The 23,797-nt window shown below is 39.7% G+C and overlaps 1 protein-coding gene across 1 annotated transcript in view; it reads left to right on the top strand.

The window, feature by feature from the left end:
• The window catches only part of LOC137197123 (protocadherin-15-like), a 177,674-nt gene extending 155,227 nt beyond the window's left edge, over positions 1 to 22,447 (top strand). The window contains exons 27-33 of the mRNA XM_067610286.1: positions 5,371 to 5,586; positions 8,136 to 8,224; positions 9,379 to 9,555; positions 11,529 to 11,747; positions 13,207 to 13,215; positions 14,739 to 14,858; positions 17,011 to 22,447. Coding sequence (XP_067466387.1) covers positions 5,371 to 5,586; positions 8,136 to 8,224; positions 9,379 to 9,555; positions 11,529 to 11,747; positions 13,207 to 13,215; positions 14,739 to 14,858; positions 17,011 to 18,508 — 2,328 coding nt within the window. The 3' untranslated portion in view covers positions 18,509 to 22,447. The remainder of the gene's footprint in view (positions 1 to 5,370; positions 5,587 to 8,135; positions 8,225 to 9,378; positions 9,556 to 11,528; positions 11,748 to 13,206; positions 13,216 to 14,738; positions 14,859 to 17,010) is intronic.
• Positions 22,448 to 23,797: the final 1,350 nt, after the last annotated feature.

A 23,797-nucleotide genomic window follows, 5' to 3' on the forward strand; every position in this document is an offset into this window, starting at 1 on the left:
TATCTAATCCTTAATAGCAGTTAATCCATTTTATTGCACAGCTAATCTGTACCAAACCAGATTTGGTTTAGCTGAGAATCATCCATATGATGATAGGGACGCTGTCACTTGAACTCTGGTTCAGGCCAAACTGTACCAAGACTGCCACAAGAATCTGCATCATTTAATTGTATATTACAGGTTTGAATAAACAACTTTTCAAATATTTTGAGGTGAAAGGCAACTTCGTTTTAAGGGATGGAGTTTGAACTGTAGTGTGTTTAAATTAAACTGGTACACATCCAGAAAAACGACAGCAAGTTGCAGCATAATGGAAACTGGACAAAGGCCAAAGGTGTCCAGAGAATATTTAAGAACACGAAGCAGTTGTAATATCTTGAGGGCAAATTGAGGAGTACAAAGGTTCTGAAGGGAGGTTAGTGAGAACACCAGATGTAGAAATTGGCTAAAATCATCAAATGACATAGTAGAGGGAGCTTTCACTGATTTTATATCCCTGTCCTCATTAACAAAAAGGAAATTATGTTGATACAGTGTGAAAGCAGAAAGACAGAAATAACAGGGGCAGCCTGGGACTATACTTATTTTATTTATGGTCTAAAATAAAACCCCAGGGTTCCTCTTTCTTGGGGAAATGAGCTTGTCCTTGATCTTAATGTTATAACAAGAACATGCTGTTTTAGGACACAGAAACATTCCTTAAATTCTTGGCAAAGCTGTGTGAATCAGACTTTACTGCATTTAACAATTCTAAACATGGGGTTTGGCATTATTAGTAGGGCTAAAATTAATGATTGTTTTTATTATTGACTACACACAGTGATGACACCAAATGTCTTGTTTTGTCAGACGAACAGCCCCAAAGTCCAGAATATTAAATTTACTTAAATGTAAGGCTAGGAAAAGCAACAAATTCTCATACTTAAGAATATAGAACTTATCAAATGTTTGCTGTTTTTGTTTGAAAAAGTTACTTAAACAATTAATCAACTATCAAAATAGTTGCAGATTCATTTTCTTTCAATTAACTAATTGATAAATAATCTAATTGTTGCAGCTTTAATCATAAGAGATAACTATCAAACTAACAATATTCTCTAAACACCTGAAGAGAATGGCAAAACTTGTAGTTTAGGCATTATTTGAACATTCACACTCAACCTGATCATTGCATGTACATTCAACTTAGATAAAGAGATTAAACAACTGTCATAAATTCACTTTGCATTGCCATTGTTTGTGTGTTGTATTTATTTAATTTAAATCTTTGAGGTTTGATCTGGTATCACAGGAGGGCATTATGGGCACTGACACTGTAGAACATTGTAATACTTGGAACATTATTCTACAGTACAAGATTTTTGTGTGGGTGAATGGGTCATAACGTGCATGCAATGTGCGGGTCTAAGGGCATTTTCACACAGTTTGTTTGCTTTGGTCTGAATCAGTGGATGAGTTGCTTACTTTGTTGCATTTTCCCTTTGGTTTGGTTTCACACCACAAAATTTCAAGTGAACCAAAATATATCATCAAAAGCTATGTGGGAGCTGTTACTCTGTTCATTGGTCAGAAATCTTGTGGGGTTGGCAGGCGGAGATAGGAGAGTCTGTTTTTCTTCTAGTATAGCAATCCAAAATAGACCACTGGCAGAATTGGCATTTCTTAATAATTGCAGTCATCATTGGGCCATATATCGAGCTAAAATATATGAGCAGAATGGCACATTTGAACACACTTCAAGGCAATGTCTAGAGAACAATGTGTTGCTTCACGCTACGCAAAGAAGGTGTGCTGCCTTCAGTCGGCTGAAGAGAAGAAGGGAACACATATTGAGCACATACCACACACACACGTACATACAGCACAGCTGGCCACGGGAGCTGTGCAATGCTTCCTGTCATTGAGTTGGATCAAGGTCGGATCACGTTCATACCACAAACAATCATACCAGAGTTTGTTTGTAACCGGTCCGAGACCACCTCTTCAACAAGGTCTCGGTCTGGTTGGTTTGGTCCTCATCCGAGTGCAATTGCTGTGTTGACACCTGCCCAAACGAACCGCGCCAAGGGGGTAAATACTCCAGGGTTCGATTCTATTGAATTAAACAAGGCAGGTGTGAAAACACCCTAAGATAAAAAAAAAAGAAAGCTATATGGACACAAGCTGTGACATGTACTATTGTCATGTACTATTCCTATATTTTTTACATTCCTACACCTCACATTCAGCCCCGGTGGCTTCTTGAGAGCTGGAAGAAAGAGCTCAGTTTGAAATATAACCTTAATTATAGTACAATTATATTGTATTATTATTTTTACCAACCTGTAATGCAAATGCATCACCAAAATTCACACCTGCTCCCAAATTGATTGGCAGCTCCTTTGATGCAGAGACTAACACTTGATGAATCACAAATAAATTAATGTTAGTAATGTTTCCTGATGGTGTTCACATCAGTAATTTCAAAACAAATAATAAAAATAAAACAGGCTTTCATTATGATTGGTAAAATGCCAGGATATTTAAGCCAGTGTTCAGTGCTTAAAGCTTTGCTGGAAGGTCTTGTGAATACCCTTTAAATTATAGGCTGGAAATTCACTATTCTCTAATAATTATACAGTAATTAGCCTAAATTGGTATGCTTGAGGCATACAAAAGTCACTTCAGTATAACAAGATACATTTGGAGTGTGAGGGACAACAGGTAGCAAATACTTGTCACAAAAAGAACAGAAATTCAAGTATTGTGAGACTAGAATGGGTGGCATACGATATGAGCCTAGGACAGAATTTGGGTCCAGTGTGGACAAGTTGTAGAAATGTTGATACTGTCTCATTTTGATCCCACATTGTCACATGCAGCTGGTCAATAATGCCGTACTTGAGTTATGCCTTAGTTCCTTAGAGTTAGACTGGCTCCAGTGACACTCTATCTGACAGTTTCTCACACATTGAATAAGATTAGTTGTACAGTAAAACAATATCCATAAGAGATACCCATTTAGAAATATCTAGGAAACTGCCTCTAACAGACCTTTTTCACAGCAAACATTTGAACATTTCATACTGGCAACAGTAAATTGAATGCAGCCAATATTAATGTCTGTGGATTTTGTGTATGTGTGTGTGAAGTAATTCTGCATAAATTGAAACCTGAAACAAGGTTGGAAGTTATTGTAGCTTTCACATAAGGAATGCAGAGCAAAGCCATCTTTTTTGGAGTCACGACTGATGGAGATGTCTGAAAATAACAGCTGATAAACCGTGCTCCTTGCTCAAGAACCTATATGTAAAACCCATTTCGTGTAGGCTCAGACATAGCACTGAAAGGACATCATCAATTGAACACTATGCAGTGGTGTAACCCACCCAACCAACTCATAATCCCTATCCTGTCTTTCCCTTAACTTGGCACATAAACACCAAAGTGTAGAATTATGGGTCAAGTGCTATCTTTAATTTCCCAGAGGCCAAGGCTTCTTTGGAGTGTGGCGAGTGTGCAGCGTCTGTACTCGAGGTAGATGGTAATGAAGCTGAGCTCCCTTTTCTCTGGAGATAGTCATTAGAAATATCATCAACATTTGGCATATTCTGACGCTTTTGACCTTCTACTATTTCACTCTTGGTCCAAAATAGTGTAGTCAAATAATATAGTCACATATAGTCACAAGCAATAAGTGGCTGACAAGTGTATTTAACCAAATCAGCCTATCAACGCCACATAAGGTCACCTTACAGTATCTGCTGCTAAAGTCTACTTTCAGTGGTGTGGAAAATGTAAGTAGAAAATGTTTCATTAACAATGTAGAACTTGTCAGCCAAATGAGTGCCACTTATTGTCAGTTGCCTCCTCGAGTGCTTGGCCTCTGTGAAAAGCTTTCTAAACAAGAAGATGCCTTAAGCTTTTAAATCTCTTCTTCTTTTTGGTGTGCTGAAGTATTTTTATTGTAAACCGTCAGAATCCTTAAATTTTCTCCTGTTTTGTCACAAACCTCACTCAGTAACAGGTTTTTCCTCTAGTGTCTTTAAAACCTTTGCCTACATAAACGATGCTGGTACACATATTTGGTAAAATTGTCTTTACCCAATGAGGTTATCGCACTCTGTTGATTTATGCAGCCCTTTCATTGGGAGCTTGCCCCCCCCCCTTCTCGTCTGCCAATAGCTGGAGAAAAAAAGAGATTGCTCCTATTTATCAGTGTCACTTGCCACAGAAAAGCCCTCTGAGAATTGATGCCTGTGTGTGAGCTTAGTGGCCAGTCAGAATTTGTGCCTCAAAGGTTTTTCTCTGGTTTTGCCTACAATGGCATTAAGCAGTTTGACAGGCTTCATATAAAGTAGGGACCCTATACGTTATACATTGTTTTTGAAGATTAAATGTTTTTTTTAACCCTCCGATACTCTTGTTATGATTTAAGAAAAAATGTAAGGGCAGAATTTATATAACAATGGGAAATGTTTCCTCCCCTGTAGCCCATTACAATACTGTAGGTTATCCTGGGACAAGCTGCAGCAGCCGTGTGGAAACACTTTTTTATTTTTTTCAGGTAAAACAAACGACTCCAGGTAGAGATAACTCCTGAGCCTCCAGCTGCAGCTCCTTTCCCTCATGCAGCTACTTTATGTACAGCAGAACACCTGCATGAGGAGAAAAAAAAGCTATTAGCTCCACCAATAGGAGGACATCAGTTGAAAGCTGTGTTCTTTTTGTGTGAAATGGTCAGTGGTTCTCACTCCAGCCATCTGCAGCTTAACATAACATTATAATGGTTTTGACATAATTGGATAATATGCTGCAACAAATTATGGCTGTATCAAAAGACAATGCTGCCCCCAGGATAAAAAAAAATACAGTGCTAACCTCCTGTTCTTTAATCTGACAGCTCTGATGGTTTATTGTCACAAGAGCATTGAATTACTTTGATTATTGATAAAATGTCTGATAAATAACAGCAAGATTGATGCACCGCATAGGAGTTTGAGGCTAAAATCAACACTGAATCACACAAGGAAAAAACCCCCTCTGCAGTGTTCTCTTCAATTTTTCAAGCATATTGCACTTCTGGCCCAATTCACCAGCATCACACTGGGTATTTTCTATCAGCTGTCCAAGGCAAACATTTCCTGTGATATCACTGAATGGGACATGGCCAGATTAGCCACCATCATGGTCAAGAGCCCAAGCAATGTTACAAGGTTACAAAATAGCTCTCTCTCAGGATTCTCTCTTAGAATACAAAATCCATTTTTTTTCCATTAGACATTATGTTGTCTGTTTTCTCTTTTTCTTACTGCTTGTAGTATAGCGCATTGATGTCTTCCTGTCTAACATTGTACATATATGTGTGTCTTGCGTGTTTGTGTGTTATAGGCTACTGACAAGGACACTGGGAATTACAGTGCCATGGCGTACCGCCTCATTATCCCACCCACAGCAGAGGGCCAGGACAGCTTTGTCATCGAGACATACACAGGTATCATCAAGTCAGCCATCATGTTTCGAAACATGCGCAGGTCCTACTTCAAGTTTGAAGTTATCGCCACAGATGACTACGGAAAAGGTCTCAGCAGCAGTGCCGAAGTGGTGGTAAGTTCCTTTTATACACAGTTTGTAAATTCGCAGAGCAGCAACCAGACACTTATTTTGATTATTGATTAATCTGGTGATTATTTTCTCAATCGTTAATCATTTTGTCAGTATTTATATAAAGTTTTTTGTCCGATTAGCAGTCCAAAACGCAAATATGTTCATATTACAATCCTACAAGACAAAGAAAAGCAGAAAATCCTCACATTTGGGTGGCTGAAACCAGAGAATCTGTAAAAAAAAAAAAAAAATACTCAGCTGATTAATCAATCATGAATATAGTTGTTATCAGATATTTTTTGCTGATAGATTAATCAATTGTAATCAACACCCACTATATGTACTATACTGTATCTCAATATACCATGGTCTACATGGTAAACAGATGGTGGACGGGTGGACAGATACACAATACTTTACCTCTACTGTTCAGTTCACACATGGCGAACACTCTTGGTCCTTGACTCCCAAGTCAGCCGCACACCAGTGGCATATTGATTGCACGTTGTGTGTGTCTTCCACAGCATGTAATCTCTGCATTGAACTGTCCTTTGAAGTATGGAATTGGTGTGCAATGTCAGCTGTCTACAATTCATTGATACAAAAGAGCCTTTTTAAAGGGGCCTTTCCACTGATTTTAAATGTCAATGTCAATTTAGTCGTCACAGGGGAATACTAGTGTGGTCTGTGAAAACTGTTATATAAAAGTCAAAGCTTTGTCAAGTCTGAGAAACTTACTGAAGTGACTTCATTTGAGTGATCTCAGTGTAAGCTTATACTCAACAGATTTTTATATAATTTTGCCATCCTGCTTTTCCATGCTTTATTTCTGTAATTTTGCTATGTGGTCTATACTATACACACAACATCTAATGCACGTCTGTCCATCCTGGAAGAAGTAGCCGTCCTCTGTTGCTCTTCCCGAGGTTTCTTCCATTTTTTCACATTTAAGGGGGTTTTTGGGGGGTGGTTCCATATCTGAATCGAGGGTCAAAGGATAGAGAATGTTGTATTGCTGTACGCATTGTAAAGCCCCCTTAGTCAAACTTGACTTGAACAGAAAGCTTGTTTTTCAAACTGGAGGATTAGAATTTGAAAGATGTAGGCATTTACCCACTTGCTGTGTCCCAATTCTATACTACACACTAAGTGTATACTATAATATATACTTATATGTTTTTGCCATTGGTATACAAGACATCAACCTACTTTTACCATATTAAGAAGACATTTAGAAACTTTGAATTACACAACCAATTAAAATTCACAATGGAAACAAAATGTCCAAAATAATTCAGTTTTTTTTGTTTGCTTAGGTGTTCAAAAAGCTGTTTTTTCTTCATCCACAATTAGTTTAATTTCTTTCAGCTATCAGCAGCTCGTCCATTTCCTTTGTGCATTGCATTGTGGGAGAACAGTTTTTTAGTCTGCACACCGACTGTTTTTAGTATACTTAATTTTGTCTCTTTTTCAATGTGAGCACTAAAAACCTGCTTAGAGTCAGTGAATAGTATGAATGTGGGACACAGCTACTTTCAAGTTGCATTATGGGATTATCCCCTTTGTTTGTTTTAAAGACTAATGTTTTATAAAGTAATAATGTAGGCATAAATTACTTTTTTCACAAGTATTCTGTCAATATATCAACTGATTCCTGCTGTGAAAAACAGTCTCATATTGCATGTCTGCAAGAGTACATTAGGTTTATTCGTTTTGTTGAAATCTCCACTCTGTTTCACTTCATATCAATCTATTCATTATGAGCCTTTTTTGTTTTGTCTGTATGTTTGCTCAGTACTAAATGTCTTGGATCCAGTCTATTGAATTCTTCACAGTGGGTACAGCACATTCAATATGAGGCCACTGCCACTAGCTGATAATGCAATTAAACTTTTTCTTTCAGCCATGTATATTAGCTATGCATACACGTGTCCCTGATTTGCATCTGTCTTTGTCTTTGTGTGTATGTTTGTCTAAATGTGTGTCTTTGTCGCTCTTGTCTCTGTGTGCATTTCTTTTTTCCCCCAATAATTTCCCCACGCACCCGCTGTGATTGAGCTCAGCTTTGCCCCCAATTCAATGCTTATCTTCCCTGACTGTGGGCAGGCTTATTTTTCGTTTCAGTGAAACATGTCTGACTAAAAAGCCTCTAATGAGACAGAAGGAGGGTCTGGGACATTGCCTGGATATGAGAGAGTGGCGAGAGCTTAACCATGGTGCTTGTTTATTTTCAAGGGGAAACCTAATTTCACAGGAGCCGCATGGGAGATTTGGCTTCAGAGCACAAAGGCTGCTGCCTATGCACTTAACTGTGGCATCCGAATTAGGTTCTGTTAAGTTTGCCACATGGCACCAATACAAGCAGGCAATTAGAAGGTTTCATTTGGTCCACCCAAAGAGGTATTTGAATGAGTTGACCAAACTCACATTAGGACACACATGGACAACTGGCTTAATCACAGTCTATCTCTATTCTCTGCTGTCTTTTTTACCTTTTGGTCTTTTTGTTTCTTTCTTTCTCTCTGTCCTACTCTCTCTCGGGCTCACAGGTTTCCGTGGTCAACGCATTGGACATGCAAGTTGTTGTGTCGACTGTCCCGCCCACTTTAGTTGAAGAGAAAAAGGAGCAGCTCATTGGGTAAGGTGACATTTCATATGATTTGAAATATTAAAGTAATGCCAAATTACTGTTAAATGAGAATAAACCAATACCAGTGTGTCCAACATGTTAGGAGTACATTTTTGTGTTAATTCTATTAAATAAGCTACTGTGTAATTTGAAGGTGAAATAGACAGAAAATATTTATCTACCACCAAATTCACATCACCGCATCTCTTCGCCTGTCTGTGCAGCGTGTTTCCGGTACATTTGCTTGTCCTCTAATATTCCTTTTGTTAATTGATTTCCTTGGTAGAATTGACAATGGGAAATTAATTGCCTCTTTTTGCGCTGTGTTTTACCCACTATGATACGAATTGAACATGGTTTGACGTGGCATCTTAATTTGCATATAAAATTGTTTTTGAATGATGGGAGTGAGTGTATGACTCACCTGTGCCAAATAATGGCTGAAAATAAACACGCTAATAAAAATTGATGTTGTAAAACTTGTAAAACACTTTTGTTTTTCACTAATCATTTATCAATCAATTATAAGCAGGGTTTAGTCAGTGAGACAGTTGAGTCTGTCCTCAACAGTCTGCTGTCCTAGTCCAAATTAATTAATGATCGTGATTCATGAAACCATCTTTTTTGTACCTCTCAGGGGACAGTGTTTAGCCTAATTAGTCAATCTGAAATGCAAATGGGTGTTAATAGTTGTTTTTCAAGAGCTTGGTGTGTCTCTCCCATACAAGTGATATTGCTCCTTAGGCTGAAAAACACACACATTAGTCATGTTAAGCTCTTTGCGGTGATGTCATTCGAGAGGTCTGCAATTTTGCACAGTGCTGGTGATGATCCAGGGTCATTTTACCTGAGTGCTCAAACTGTTTATCCGCCTTGGCAAAGGCAGACGGCAAAGCTTTCCTTTATTGGCTGTAATTTGAGGTGTGGATTTCTCCCTGCCTGAAAAGGATTATCAGAGCCTTGCTTTGCCAAGAGCCCAGTGAGAGAAGCAAAATGCTGCCCAATAGGACAATCATTGCCAGAGTGGAGTACTTAAAATTGGTGGCTCTTATATTGCTTCAGCCCCAGTGGTGCCAGAAATGGTTCATTCGTTTCTGAACTAAGTTTAGATATTAACTGCCTTCATTGTAGAAGTCTGACTTGTGGTTTTGTGCTGGTTTCAGTATTCTGGAGAAATATGTCCAGGACCAGATTCCAGGTGCCAAGGTAATTGTAGAGTCCATCGGGCCACGGCGTCATGGCGATGGCTTTGAGCTAGAGGACTACAGTAAGTCGGACCTGATGGTATACGCCATTGACCCGCTCACGAACAGGGCCATTTCACGCCAGGAGCTCTTCAAGTGAGTGGGTGAATTTTATTACTAGAAGTACAGTCCGCCATTTGGTCTAAATTGATGTTCTAATGTCCCCACTGTGCTGCATGTTTTCCCTGCAGTCTCTCTTCCCCCCCTATCCATACAGTGAGTCAGCAAGTATCTCTGTCTCAGGCTCCCCTTGGCTTTCTCTTCTACTGTGTCTCCACTTTTTCACTACTTCAACTTTCTTCATAAGACTTTGATTATCCTGCAGGTGCACCAAATCTGTCATATGTCAGGGGAAAGGGGCATATATGGGGGAGAAAAAGGAGGAGATGAGGTTAGGGAGGGAATAAAGTGAGAGTGGAGCAGGGAGTATTTCAATCAGTCCATCAACCCGTCATACAAGTACCTCAAAGGTTATTCCAAGAGCCTGGAGATATGCCAGCAATATATTTCATTCCTTTTTTTTGAGGACATAGAGAGACAATTCCTATGTGCCCAGGGTCTGCCTAAGACAGCATGCTAAGACAGTTTGGGCGCTGAGAGGGCATGTTCACATGCTACTAAAGCAGCACAGAAGAGTGTTTACAAGACAATTTTTCATCCCATCAGAAGGAAAAATACCTTAGCTTTAGCTGGCACCTGAGGACAATCTTGCACTCACCTTTTTCGTGTTTCTTAGCCCTTCTGTCAGACCGATCAGACACCAATCTTAAAAAGCCAACTCCATCAGAGCGTGAGAGTTGCCAATCAATAGGAAACCTCCCCCTTCTGAGTTGTCCCCTTCACTCTACCAATTTGCTCTCCATTTTCTTGCTTACCTTATATTGAGTTACCTGACACCATCTTCTGTCTTTGTTTAACGGTATCCGTGGTTATTACCAGTTTATTACCAGACACTGTGACACTTTCAGTTCATTTGGAAATCCTCCACACAAATGACATTTAGAGGTGTTTTCTGTATGTTCTGAATTAATCTATAAACATAACCTCTGTGTCCTTAACCATCAGAGAAGCGCCATAAACTCTTTAAAGCGGGGGGATCAAGGCTTGGGTCATGGGGATGTCACTTGAATCATAAAAAACAGCTTCTTCTTTTTTTTTTTTTTTTTAAACAAAACTAGTGACCATAGCTCCTTATCTCAAGTGGCAGCTTTTGAGAGACCTAAGTTAATTTTAAAAGAGGCTTTCTACATCCCTGCTTTAATAAGAATCCCCTTCCTTAGATGCAGATGCTGTCAGGAAAATCATTTAGACTCGAGGAGAGAGGCTTTTTATTTATGCAGTGCATGTCTGACAATGTTGTGGGGTAATTGCATGTTATATATCTGCGACTTTGCCGTCACGGATAACAGAAGGCGAAAGAGAAGACAACATAGTGAGGGGATTCTTACATTATAGAGTGTCCTTATGCCACCTTGACTACAGCACTCTCTACCATTTGAGCTCTCTAGAGGATAGATTGCTAGAGAGGCCAGTTAATAACCTTCATATGCACTCATTTATTCACCTATGGAAAAACAAAAATGACAGTAATTGGATGTGGCAGTGGGCTCACTCATTTGCGCTGCAGAATGTTTGAGAACCACTCTGTAACAACTGGTTATTGTTCCAAAACAACACTGGAACAACAATGGGTGGATTGATTTAGTATAACATTGTATTTTACTACAATACTGATAAAAAATTGTGCCTCGGGTCTGTAATTGAAACACTGTAGAAATGTAAATCAATACATTTAAGAAAGGTCAAACCGACTATTTCTTTTCCTTAGTTCCTCTTTTGACAAATCATTTAGCACTTGTGAAAAATACATTTCTTCCAAAAGTATGCAGATCCCCAGCTGCTCTCACATCATTCATAATGTGCTGATCTAAATTACCAGATGCCACTAACCATGAAATAAGTGGCTCTCAGCAAATGAGATACTTCAGAAAAAAAAATTATATTCAGGAGTTTAGGAACTCAGCCACTGTGCTTTTTCCTCTGTATTCATTATGTGTTGCAAATCCCAGATTTCTCGATGGGAATGTGCTGGATATCAACAAGGAGTTCCAGCCGCACCTGGGCGAGGGCGGCCGCATCCTCAAGATCCGCTCACCAGACATCGTGGCCAGCGTGAAGAAAGCCGCCCAGGCTGTGGGCTACACAGAGGGAGCTCTCCTTGCCTTGGCCATCATCATCATCCTCTGCTGCATACCTGCCATCCTCATTGTCATGGTCACCTACAAACAGTGAGTACTCTCGCCTCAGTAATAATCACCGGCCTCTGTAATCGATTAATCATCCTTAACTGGTTGTCAGGGAATTAAGAGGGAAATACATTTTAATTAAGCAGGCCATTGTCATGGGAGATATTGAGTTACACTCCTTGTTTTTAGCTAAAGAATTTGCTCCTCATAGACAAATCAGATATTTTAGTGTTGGAATGTAAACCGTTGTTTACATCCTGTACCCTGTGGCCTGTTAGAGTAGAACCTGCAAAACCACAAACAGCACTGTTGAAAAATGTATTTGTCAAGTATTTAAGATAAAGCAAGAGCCCTTCTTGCTTGGTTGCTGCCTTTTGTGTGTGCGTGTCTCTCTCTCTCTCTTCCTCTCTATCTCTTTCTCTCTCTCTCTCTCATCAGGCATGCTGACTGCGCACTCTGCTGGGCTAATCTCCCTGCTCATGCTCTGTGAAAGCAGATTAATTAACACTCATTTGTGACAAATATCTACAGCCAATTGTGACCGTCACAGTGCGTCTTCACGCTCCTTAATCATCTCTGCCCAACACACACACAATAAACAGCGCTCTCTCTGTCTGTTTCGCTCTATCTCTGTCATTCACGCGCACACACTGCGGTTTACAAAAAATATGATGCCTTTTGTTTACTGCATCATTCAGATTGGTAAACCAATTGAACTCTTGGTTGGCAGGAGTCAAGTTCTATCCCCATTAATTGTTGGTATGCAGCAAGTGTTCCATAAATGGTGATGTTTGGGAAATGTTTATTCACGGCAGATGGGTGGAGTGGTTGCAAATGCACAGGCTGAACACACAGCAGAAAGCTGTTGATGGTGACATTAGACCTAACGCACAAACTGTCATAGCAGATGGTGCTTTGTTGGTGGTATTACATTACTTTAGTAAAATTAAATGATTTTGGAAATCATGTTCTTGTTTTTATGTGTGAACATAATTCATTCTCTCCTAAATTTGGGAAATGAATATAATATTTAAATCATGAATCTGTTTATTCATGCGGAATAATTGAATTTTGTTGTGAATAAGTGATGGCGATATGGAAGCACAGAAGATTCACTTAAGAAAAAAGTGGCTACTTTTGCATGTAGCCCTGCAGCCACTGCTGGAAGCTTGAGTGCTTCCTACTTTGCATAGAAATTGGAGAGAACATACAGAAAGTTTTCTCCCATTTTGTAGTTAAATTGGTAAACATAGTATGTTATGCAAAGATCTTCTGTTATCTGAATGGGTGTTTTACTCAATGTGTGTCTGTCTTTTAAAAGGACCCCAATGCACAGTAAAGTGTGCCAAAGGACCACTCAACATGAAACACCTCCTCACATTAATGTTGTGTGGGGTTACCGTTACCATCTTGCCAAATTATATAATTATACATCTTTTTTTGTCCCCCATCTCTCTCTCTTCCTGTCTCCTCTCCTCTCTGCATCAAAACTTATCACCAGGTTCAAAGAGTAAGTAATTATTCTTTTTCATGTTTTACAAGTGATCGCTCTTTCATTGCTTGAAGTATGTGTGCGAAGAACAGTTTCTCTCATCTTTATTATTTATTAGTTATTTGAAAATGAGTTGAATGTGTGGAGATGATGAACAAAATGCATGCTAGCTAATGCCACCCTTTTGAAATGTCTGTTGCATAATGACATAAAGAAATGCTTACTCATCTTGTAGGTTACAGAATCAACGTTGAATTATGCCAAACAGTTCTAGTTCATGTGGAAAATCTCACGAAATTCAAAGGAAAATCAACCCAAAGTCAACAACACTCATAGTTCTGTATTAATTATCTTCTCACTCAACTCTAACACTACACTTCTCACTCCGTTGCAAACCCTTGATCTTATCCCTATCAGTCCTAGCATCCTACGCATAAACTGTGTGTGCATAAATGTTAGACCTACTAGTTCAATAAAGTATAATCCTGAAGAAAGTTAATGTAAAAAGTGAAGTTTAAAAAAGCAAAAGTTAACACCTACAATCACCACCTTAGTTCTTTGGTATCACCCATAATTGCAGGTATCTTCGGTTTTGTCTTTAACAACCTCAAAAAAGGCTCAGAATTAAAGGACCTCATTGTTATAACTTCACTGCTTCCTTGCAATTTAAAACATTTTTGCACTGTGTTGTTCTCAATACATATGTTTAAAACTCCATTAAGCAATATTTTTGATATTAATATTTAATCAAATGCTTCCCTGAAGTGTGAAAGGATGACTAGTCCTGCCAATTCCACTGAGAATCAACTACTGCAGGTCCATCCCAGTAAACAGTCAGCTGTAAAGAGAGTTGGAACGTTTATTTAGCTAACAAGAGCCAGTGTGCAGACCAAACCATGACCAAGTGAATATTGAGCTCACATCAAGTAGACACATGTAGACTAAGACAACCACAATGGAATAACCATGTTGCTCTTTTTCTGGTGAATGTGCTCACAGACTCATTTGTGCTCATTTGTTTGATAGCATGTTAAAAAATATTGAAATGTTGAAATAGTTCATTGTTAAGTTGGTTAGTTCAAATTTAAAATATTTTATCAATGCTCATTGCTGGAAGTTTGTTTTTCCATCTTCTTTGCATGACGCCATTTACATAAAATAAGAATTAATGCTACCTGTATTTTGTCCCACTATTTCAAGTTGTACTTATACTCTCCCTGATATCTTTTTAGTCCTGACTGAACATAGCAGTATCTTAAGTTTTATCGCCAGTGACCGGCAGTTGCTCATTTCTGTGAAACCACATGGTTAGCTCATGGTAGAGACTTCATGCATAAATAGTGTGACTGGTTTTTACTCACTTTTTAACCAAACTATTCTAGAAAGGAGTTAATTGTTAACAACATGTGAAAGACACAGTGGTATTTTGGGTTGATTTTCCTTGTATATTTGTGTATGAGGTGTGTTTGTGTCATGGATTTTTGTATGTGGACTAGAGAAACACTTATCTGGGTGACTGTAACTGATGACGCTTTGCACAGGCGACAGGCAGAGTGTGCCAAAACTGCCAGGATTCAGATGGCTTTACCACCAGGAGGGAAAGCAGCTCCGGCCAGTGCTCCCGGTGCTAACCTGTATGAAGAGCTCGGGGACAGCAGCATGTGAGTCAACCCTGGCCCTTATTATTTTTCTCCCCTCCCATCCCATCCATCATACCCTTTCCCATGATGAGCAGGTACTGTATCATGCTCTGCAGTTTCTTTCCTTTGGATATCAAATCCAAACTCAAAAGAAATGCCTTGAGGTTGAATGCTAGTACTTCTGCCTTGATATTTTCCCTGCCTTCCCTACACCAACAGTTGTGTTGGATTCAAACTCAGAAATCTACCTGCTGTTTTAGACATATTAGTAACTGCATCAATGTATCTCTCTGCTCTCGGGCTTCCTAACAGTGGTCCACTTTAGATGTCTGCAAACCACACTGTACGCTGCAGCACAGCTGGTAATTAGACTTTAGCTTATGTATGTGTTTCTAATTTGACTGCGTATGCATTTTTGCAAGACCTTCTCTCAAGGTAAGAGTTTAAGTTCATAACAGATGCCATAGTTTACTGGAAATAGAAACAAGTACAGATTCTGACCTGTGCCTTATAATTGATTTTTCAATAAATTACTTTAAACCTTTATTTGATTAAAACCTACACTGAATGCATCATGAGCTTCCCTATACGTCCAGAGTGTTTTGCCACTGGCACAGTCAGATATAACCTTCCATTTTAAATGCTACCCTAAATGTGTAATGAAATGTTAATGTTTTTGGATTAAATGAGGTTGAAGTGAAACTGCAGCCCCTCTGGGTTTAGTAATTTTGATTTACAGCATTTTAAAGCAATACTGCTACTAACATCACAATTTCCATCAAAAAAAAGAAAGAAAGAAAATGGAAATTTAATGGTAAGCTGTAAAGAGCTTTTGCAGTGTTTACAACAGATGTTGACCAACACTCAACAACAAGCAGAAGCTTTTGATTCTGTAGTAGGAGAAAAGCTCTCGGGGGGATTGAGCATTGTTTGTTTGGGGGTTATTATCTAGCCTGCACTAGGAACAAGAGGAGGTGGTCCTATAAACAGCCATATTAAAACACATTGAAACTCTATGTGTGAAACGCAAAGTTTTTGTAAGCAGAAAGGTGTAGTGCGTGCGTGAGTGAGTGTCTGTGCTTTGTGTTTGTGCCAACAGTCCTGCATAATCTCAGATGCACACATCAAATAAAACAGTACGGTATTTGCCCTCAGAATGCAAAAACCTGGTGCACCCCTGAGCTTACACTTCATCTGTTTCTTCATTTTTAGTTAAAACCTCTGACATTTCTGCTTTAGTCTTCTTACCATCTGTCTGTATTTCTATCCTCTCCATCATTTCTATCCCTCTGTCTCTCTGGATTCAGACTGCAGTAAGTAATCCCAAAATATATGTTGTACAAAAATCAATGAATATGATCAGTATTATCTGTAAATATAGCACAGGAGCAGCACCCTTGTTCCCTCTCTTGCTTATAGCTTTTGCTGGGCATATGCACATAGACTTAACCTTTATTAAAACGGTCCGATTTTGATTTATCATTAATACCCTTGTGTGTGTGGATACATTTTTAATTGGCAAAACCTGTTGTGTTAATTGGCTTCGGTATAGTGGTAGCAGTCGGAAAGGTTTGTAGTTTAGCAGACGCAACATTTCAACCGCAGTGAAACCCTCCCACCCCCATGTGGTCAGAAAAAAGTGAAGCTCCCTTTGTTTAGAGGCACTGCACTTCAGTAGATATCACTGTAGTTGTCACCTCTCTCCCTTCCCATGAGACAATCTGTCTCCTTTTTGTGTTCAGTCACCCTTACCTTCACATCTCTTAGTGTTGTGACTCACTAATGCATCCCAGTATGGGTTGATGTTAGTTGTATTGTACTGTAGCTTTGGAGTACAGCTGAGGGTTTACTCTAAGCAAAAAATAATTTCACAATTTCAGTATTAATTTACATCACATTTTAATTCTTTAGCATATGGTACAAAGTTGAAAACTGACCCATATTCAGTATTGAGCTACTTAAATCAATCAACTGATTGTTTTGTTTAATCTACCTTTAAGAATCTGAGTAATAGTCATGACACTAAATGATACTCAGTGAAGATGCAGAAAGGAATCATAGTGCTTTTGCTTTTACCTCACCCTTTTTTCTCTGCTTCGCTTGCCCTTAAACCATCAATTTTCACCTGTTTCAAGTCTTTTTTTCTTCTTCACCTTCACCTTTACTGGGGCAGGGCTAAAAAGTCTGTCATTGAGGAGGCCGACCACCAGAGGATTTTTAGCACCTTTGCCTGTCGCACCATTGCAGCCCGCAGCAACGGAACACTGCGCATCGGCATACCCAAGTCAGGGAGCAACGTGACCTTCCTCTCTGACTGCAACCCGCTAACCACCCACAACCCTGTCTATGATGACAGTCCCCTCAGCAGTCCTGATGTCTTTATAGGGGGGAAGAACCCTTCTGAAAAGCGGTTCTCCTTTTCTTCTTTGCACTCAGAAGGGTCAGGGTGTGGCTGGTCAATGCCTGCCCACGTTGAAGGAAGTTTGCACGGTTACGAGGTGTCAAGGAGGCAAACTCTTATGGACCCGGCCGATTGGGAGCTGCAGATACTCCAAGCAGCCATGAGAGGCAGACAAAGGCCGGAGAGTTCTGGCACGCTCCACCTGAGTGGCAGCACAGAGACCAAGTTGTCAGTTCGTGAGCAGGCTAGGCAGTTTGAGCAGCAAGCCCTCCAGGAAAAAACCCTCAGGCAAAACAGAGGCTCCCAAGGCTCCCTCTCTCCCATCCTTGTCAGGGATAGAGACAGCACTGACATTGTGGAGCTGACCTCAGAAGCCCTGTTCTCCATCATGGATTACCCCTACAGCCCCAGTGTGGGCAGTGATTTGCCCCCCAGCATCATCATTACTCAGGGAGATGACTCATGGACCCTGCCCAGCCAGAAACCAACTCCACCTGTCCTCAGGAAGTTCAGCTCTAGCATCTCCAACTACATGACAGTACAGCCATGTCAGATCAACGTGGAGATTATACCAGACCCACCAGAAAACCCACCTCCCCCTCCTCCACAGCAGCCACACCCGCCTCCCCCACCCACATCTCCTCCATCTAGTCCACCCCCCCCTCCACCCACACCCTCCAACCTTTTTACTCCTCAGCCCCCTGTTCCTCCTATCAATAAACAGCTTGCTCCCCCACCTCCTCCACCTCTTCCTCCCCCTCCCTCACCAGCGAGCGATCAGTCGCGCCCAATTGTCCAGTTTGTCCCAACCTCTTTGCCGCCTGTGTCATCGCTTCGCCCTGTTTCAGAACGGAAACGTCCCCCTCCTCCTGTTCCATCACAAAGTGACGTTGGGAGGAAGGAGCTCAAGGGAATCCTGAAAAACATCCAGAATCTCGCTGACATAGAGAGGTCTGTTGCCAACCTGTACAGCCAAGTAGACAAAAACAGCAAGAACCCCAAGTTTAACAAGAAACCACAAGTGACTGAGGAATCAGAGGGTGCTAATAAAGTGCAAGGCTCTGATCTCCACGATGAGCAGAGCATGCCAAAGCCAACCAACTCCAGCTCTGCGGACCAAATCAACTCGACAAGTGTGAACTGTGATGAAAATGGAACAAGTCAACTGAACATGGCCGCAGAGGTTCAGCAGGCGAGACAATTGAACTCAAACAGCCCAAACTCTGCTGAGCCCAGTGAACACTTTTCTTCTCAGTCCACAATGTTCTGACTCTTTTTCTTTGTCTCCATATTCTCATTATTTCCATTTATACATTCCCATGTCTATTTGTCTGTTGTTTCTAAACACTGTTTTTATTTTTTTGCACAGTTTGTAGTACTGTATATAAGCTTTAGTCAAGTCAAAGAATTTTGACTGTGGGTTTTTCAGAAACGCAATGCTTTTTTTACTTGATATTCGGTGTGGAAATCATATTTTAGTGCCACCTGCCAAAAAATGTACTCAGCTCTGCCACAATGACTGTGCTTTAAGCTTATGGGCTTGCATTAGAACATAAAACAGGCTTGCATGCATCAGTTGTGCTCAGTTTAACTGCATGTTTTAATTACTTGAACTACAATTAGATCTATGATGGTGGTACCAGTATTTAATTTTAGTTCACAGATTAGTCAGTTCATTACGTTGTAAGTATGTTACCTCAGTTAATATTAACAAAACCCAAACCGCTTTAAATAAATTACACTAAACACCAAAATTTTGTAAATCCTACAACCCTGAGGTCTGTTTCCTTGATAGCTACATTTTGCTGATTTTCAAATGTGTTTTTTTACTTCTTAACAAAGATGTGAGCATGAAATTTTAGGATGCCGAGTCCAAATTAGGCAAAAGAAAAAATTATGATGTTCAGTGTTTTTTTTAAATGAGGGGAAATTACCATAACTGTTAAAAATTTCCCAAAGGTATGCAAATTCTGTGAAAGAAGCTTCAGAGTATTCATGAAGGATGATCACGTATTTCTTGATTATACATATTCAGGAAGTTGTAGCAGTTATTTGAGCTCACATAAAATTAAGCACTTTTAGTGTGTATTTAAAAGGCCCTACATGCAATGATGAATGAATGTGAGATGTAAACTTCACTGATGCATAATGCAAGAGAATTTACTAATTGTCATACTCAACCCCTGAGCAAATTAACAGTAGGACAGTTCACACATAAACAAATATCAAAATATGTATATGTATACTGAAGCAACCCTTGCATGAAATTAAAATTATTGGATATTGTTTTAAAACAAGCTACAGGAAATCTCTTTATTTAAATGTAATACAATTGAATGCAGGGCGAGGCGCCTCTAAGTGAAAACATATATCTTCTTATGTTGGTCGAAGCATCAGCTATAAAAATAAATGGACAGGGTTCCCGGCAGGCTCATGTTGAATGAAGAGAGCCAACCTCTGGGGGACCTGTCTATTCACATGTCAGCAGAGATCCTCGCAGCATGATAAAGTAGTCACAGTGATGTTTGGCTGCACACTGGAAAAGGCTAATTAGAGAACCAATCAATCTTTGACCAAGGCCGCTGCCTGTGGGACTGTCAACTACAGTTACCCTCTCCTTTTCTTTTCTGTCCCTCTGACCTTCTGCCTGTCCCATTTGTCTGTATTTCACTCTCCCTCTTCGTCTCCCCTTGTAGTTAGTTCTAATACTTTCCAATCCTTGGCCTCTTCTTGTTAATCTGTCCTCGTGGTTCTCGGGAGATTCTATTACCTTCTTTACATTCATTGCAATGCGGCCGCTGTCCCCTCTTGCTTCCTTTTTTTCCTGCGCTCAGGTTTTTTACTTCCACTCATCTCTGTCTTTCCCCCTCATACCCTTCATGTGTTTGTTTCAGCCTCCATGCCCTAAGGCAAATGGTCTTAGCATACCTCCCTTCCAGAGCAATGTAATGTTTGATTCATCACACATTCCCCTGATGGGCAGATCGAAGGCCTGCTAATTCTGTATTCCATGTTCACTACATGGGGTAATCTCTTTTGTAAAGAGGCTAGCAGATCACATACTGTTTCTTTCAACCCAAAGAGCACTAAGCCTTAATGGATGCTATTCTTTATATTTCAATCTTGGTTTTATCAAACTCTTTTTGTTTCCCGACTGATAATTCAATACAGTAGTATGAAAAACAGAACAAAAGGAAAAGGGTACACCAATTTTAATAATGAAAGTAGTTCTGAACTTTGTTTTTATTGCACTTTTCTAAGGAAAAGTTACAAAAGGCAGACATAAAAAATAAATGAAAAAGAGAATGACTATAATACAGGGAATGAAACAACATGGGGGGGATATTTACTTAACAAATTGCATTTGGCCTTATTTATGGACCATTTGAGGACCATAAAGGTTTTGTGTTGGTAAAATGGAGGAACCACTGGCATGGCACCACTGATAATTGCACTTTTGGTCTCATGTGTTCCTTTTAAGGCATTCTACCTGAGGCACATGCCTTTCTGTTTCCCGCTGTTGCTTCATAAGCAACACATGTCAAAACAGTCCGACATTAGATCTTATTTAGCAGCAAATCAGATGAATTGCTTATTGAATATCCCCCAAAAGGTTTTAAAAAGCAAATGAAAACAACAACTAGATAAAACAGTTACAATTATGGTTCAAAATCAAAGTAGACTTAACAGTAAAAGTAGGTTTTGAATAGAAAATTCAAAGATGACTCTGAATCCAGTATCTTAACAAGATCTAAATCACAAAATGGTCAACATCACATGCTAAAGAAAATGCAGACCACAAGCCATATGGTATTCAGAAAATTGTTTTTTAATTAATATCCATGCCCACACAAAATGCTCTTCAGAGAGATTCTTTGTTGCCTGGAAACATCCAGAAATCATTTGACATTTTGGGAAATTCTCTTATTCGCCTTCTTGCCAAGAGCTAGAAAGAAAAACATATTTCCCAAACTGTCAAACTATTCCCTTAACTGATTCTTCCTATAATGGGTTGGGTAATTTTGTTTTGCTGGTATTTGTGGCAGCAGAATAATAATGGTCCTAGAATACATGTTTCTTACATAATATGCAATGGAAACATGTAAAGCTAGCTGTTCATAAAGCCAAGATCACCTTACTGTCATTAATATGATAGGCAAGACTGTATTTAAGTATTGATGTACTTCTGAGCTCACCTCTCATTTCTCTACAACATCACCTTATCAGCCATCTTCCTCCAATTCCCCTCTTGTGCAAACTTCCTGTGGCTGCTATCCATTGGGCCATTATTCTTGATGTTGCATGAAGCAGCAGTAGCCAGCAGCCAAGCCAACAGGTCATCCATCAGCTCCCAGTCCCATCATCCACTCTGCCTGGGAGGTGTGGCCATATGCTCTGCCCTGTCCCTGGTCCCTGCCCATAATAATAGATTACAGCTCTCCAGAGGAAGCTCACATCATTGCTTGGCCATATATCTGAGTGTGAGAGTTGTCATTATTTATGGGTCCAGACAGGTTACAGTTGTACGTTTGTGAACCTGGAGGTTTCGGCAGGGCTGCTCCATTACTCGCCGTTTCTCATTGACTTGTACTGAACGCACTACAGATGCATCGTTGTCCTCAGGAGCAGATCTGAGTTGTTTTTTTATGTGTTTGATAGAGTAAAGACTTACTTCGGTTTAGCAAAGAAAAAAAAAATATAACAAAACAAATCATTGCTGTCTGTTGAAAGGAAGTGCCACATTATGATGTGATAATCAAAGACAATTTTATTAACTTTCTTTGAGTCATCGCTGAATCACAATGTCCTTTTCATATCTGCTAGGAGATGCTCTAGATATGCTTGTATAAACACTTACTTTTTTCAAACTCCAATCTTTCCAGCCTCTTTGATATTTGCGTTTATTGTACTGTTTTTTAGTTGTTTTTTTTTCATCTCCCTGTTTGGATGAGATAACGGGGGGAAAAAATAAACCCACGCCAACTTGATAACATTGTGTCCTTAGGCACCCTCTAAAACTGAGCAATATCCGCAACTCTGTAATTTAACACATGGAAAATGCACAGTAAGTAAAGCTGCAGTTTCCTCACTGGTCAGCAGAATGTAGACGTGCTAGTCCTATAGACTTTACATTTCATTTATCTAAAAGAACTTGAAATGTTGCTGTTAATCCATATTCATTATTTGTCTTATTTCCTCCTTTCCGCGGCCCACAGCAGACGAGGCTATGGCAGACAGGTAAGCATTCCTGTTGTGATGTGTTTTTATCTTATTGTTGTGCCGAGACATTTTTTTTCACTCTCAAGGCAGCTTGAGGCAGCTTATATCCTATTATTCTTATCTACAACTCACTTGATAGAAAACACTGAATGAGCTTAAGATGAGATCCCACAGATAGGACTTCTGACACTAACATTACAGTTTTGGTTTGATTCGAACGTCTCTTTTATTCTCCAATGTTCCTGTCAAATAGCAGATAAATTTGGATGGGTTTTTCCTCTCTGTTGGGGGGAAAAAAACATAATCAGGCACCAAACGAAATGATAATGTTTGAAATTAAACTCTGTCACCTTCAGATAATCTAAGAACTGTCAACATCCGGCATGCGCAGGATGTTTTATATTTTTTTGTTGCAATTTCTTACTTTTTTCCATCGCTTTTTTAACTCTTTGTCCACGTTTCCATCAGTGTTTCATCAGTCTTCTCTCCTTGCTCCTCCATGATGTATAACATTGTCTTAGCTGTAAACATAAGAGAGGCCTGCTTTTTCTCACTTTAAATCTGAAATGTGTGGAGTGAACTCTTCCTTATGTTTGTGTCTCTCCTGAACATCCTTTCCTTCCATTACCTTATCCTTCTTCTGCACTAATCTTTGGCAGCAACAGCAACTGCTGAGGCCATCTCTTCTGAGACCTGAGGTAGAAACACTCCTGCTTTTCTTAATTCACAGGGATTGTGGTCATTCTGCTGTATACTCACCCTGTATGCTGCTGCTGCTCTTCCTCTTCTGTCTTTCACCAAAGAGTGCTGAGTAATTTCTCTCTCTGCCTCTCTGAAATGCAGGAACTCTCCATGGAGTCAGGTATTGACCCAGGCCAGGACTACTACACTCAGGACTACTATAATTACGACCAAGGGTGAGCATGCAGCTCGCTGACTGTCTCATCTCTCATCAGTCTTTTTTTTTTCTCTCTTCATAACAAAAGACATCAGAACATAAGACAAGGTAGTCGGAGGGTGTCAGAACATACAGACATTAAGACAAGACAGTAAAACAGTGAACATTGAACTGGGAGGACTGGGAGGAACTGGGAGGCTGAGTTTGAGAAGTTGAGGTAGTGACATGTAGGACTGGGTGAAGCGTGTTTGTAAAGGGGAAGACTAATGAGTAATAACAAAAAGAAGAAGAAAAAGAAACAAGGTAGAGAGAATAATAAATAATAAGTAGTAATAATAATAATAATAATGGAAATGGAAGATGGGGGGGGGGGTTCTTGCTCAGTTTTACTCTAATCCATGGGACTGATCTCCATCGGTTAATTTAAAAGTTTAAAAATTA

Source organism: Thunnus thynnus, chromosome 14 (assembly GCF_963924715.1).
Source record: "Thunnus thynnus chromosome 14, fThuThy2.1, whole genome shotgun sequence".
Classification (NCBI taxonomy): Eukaryota; Metazoa; Chordata; class Actinopteri; order Scombriformes; family Scombridae; genus Thunnus; species Thunnus thynnus.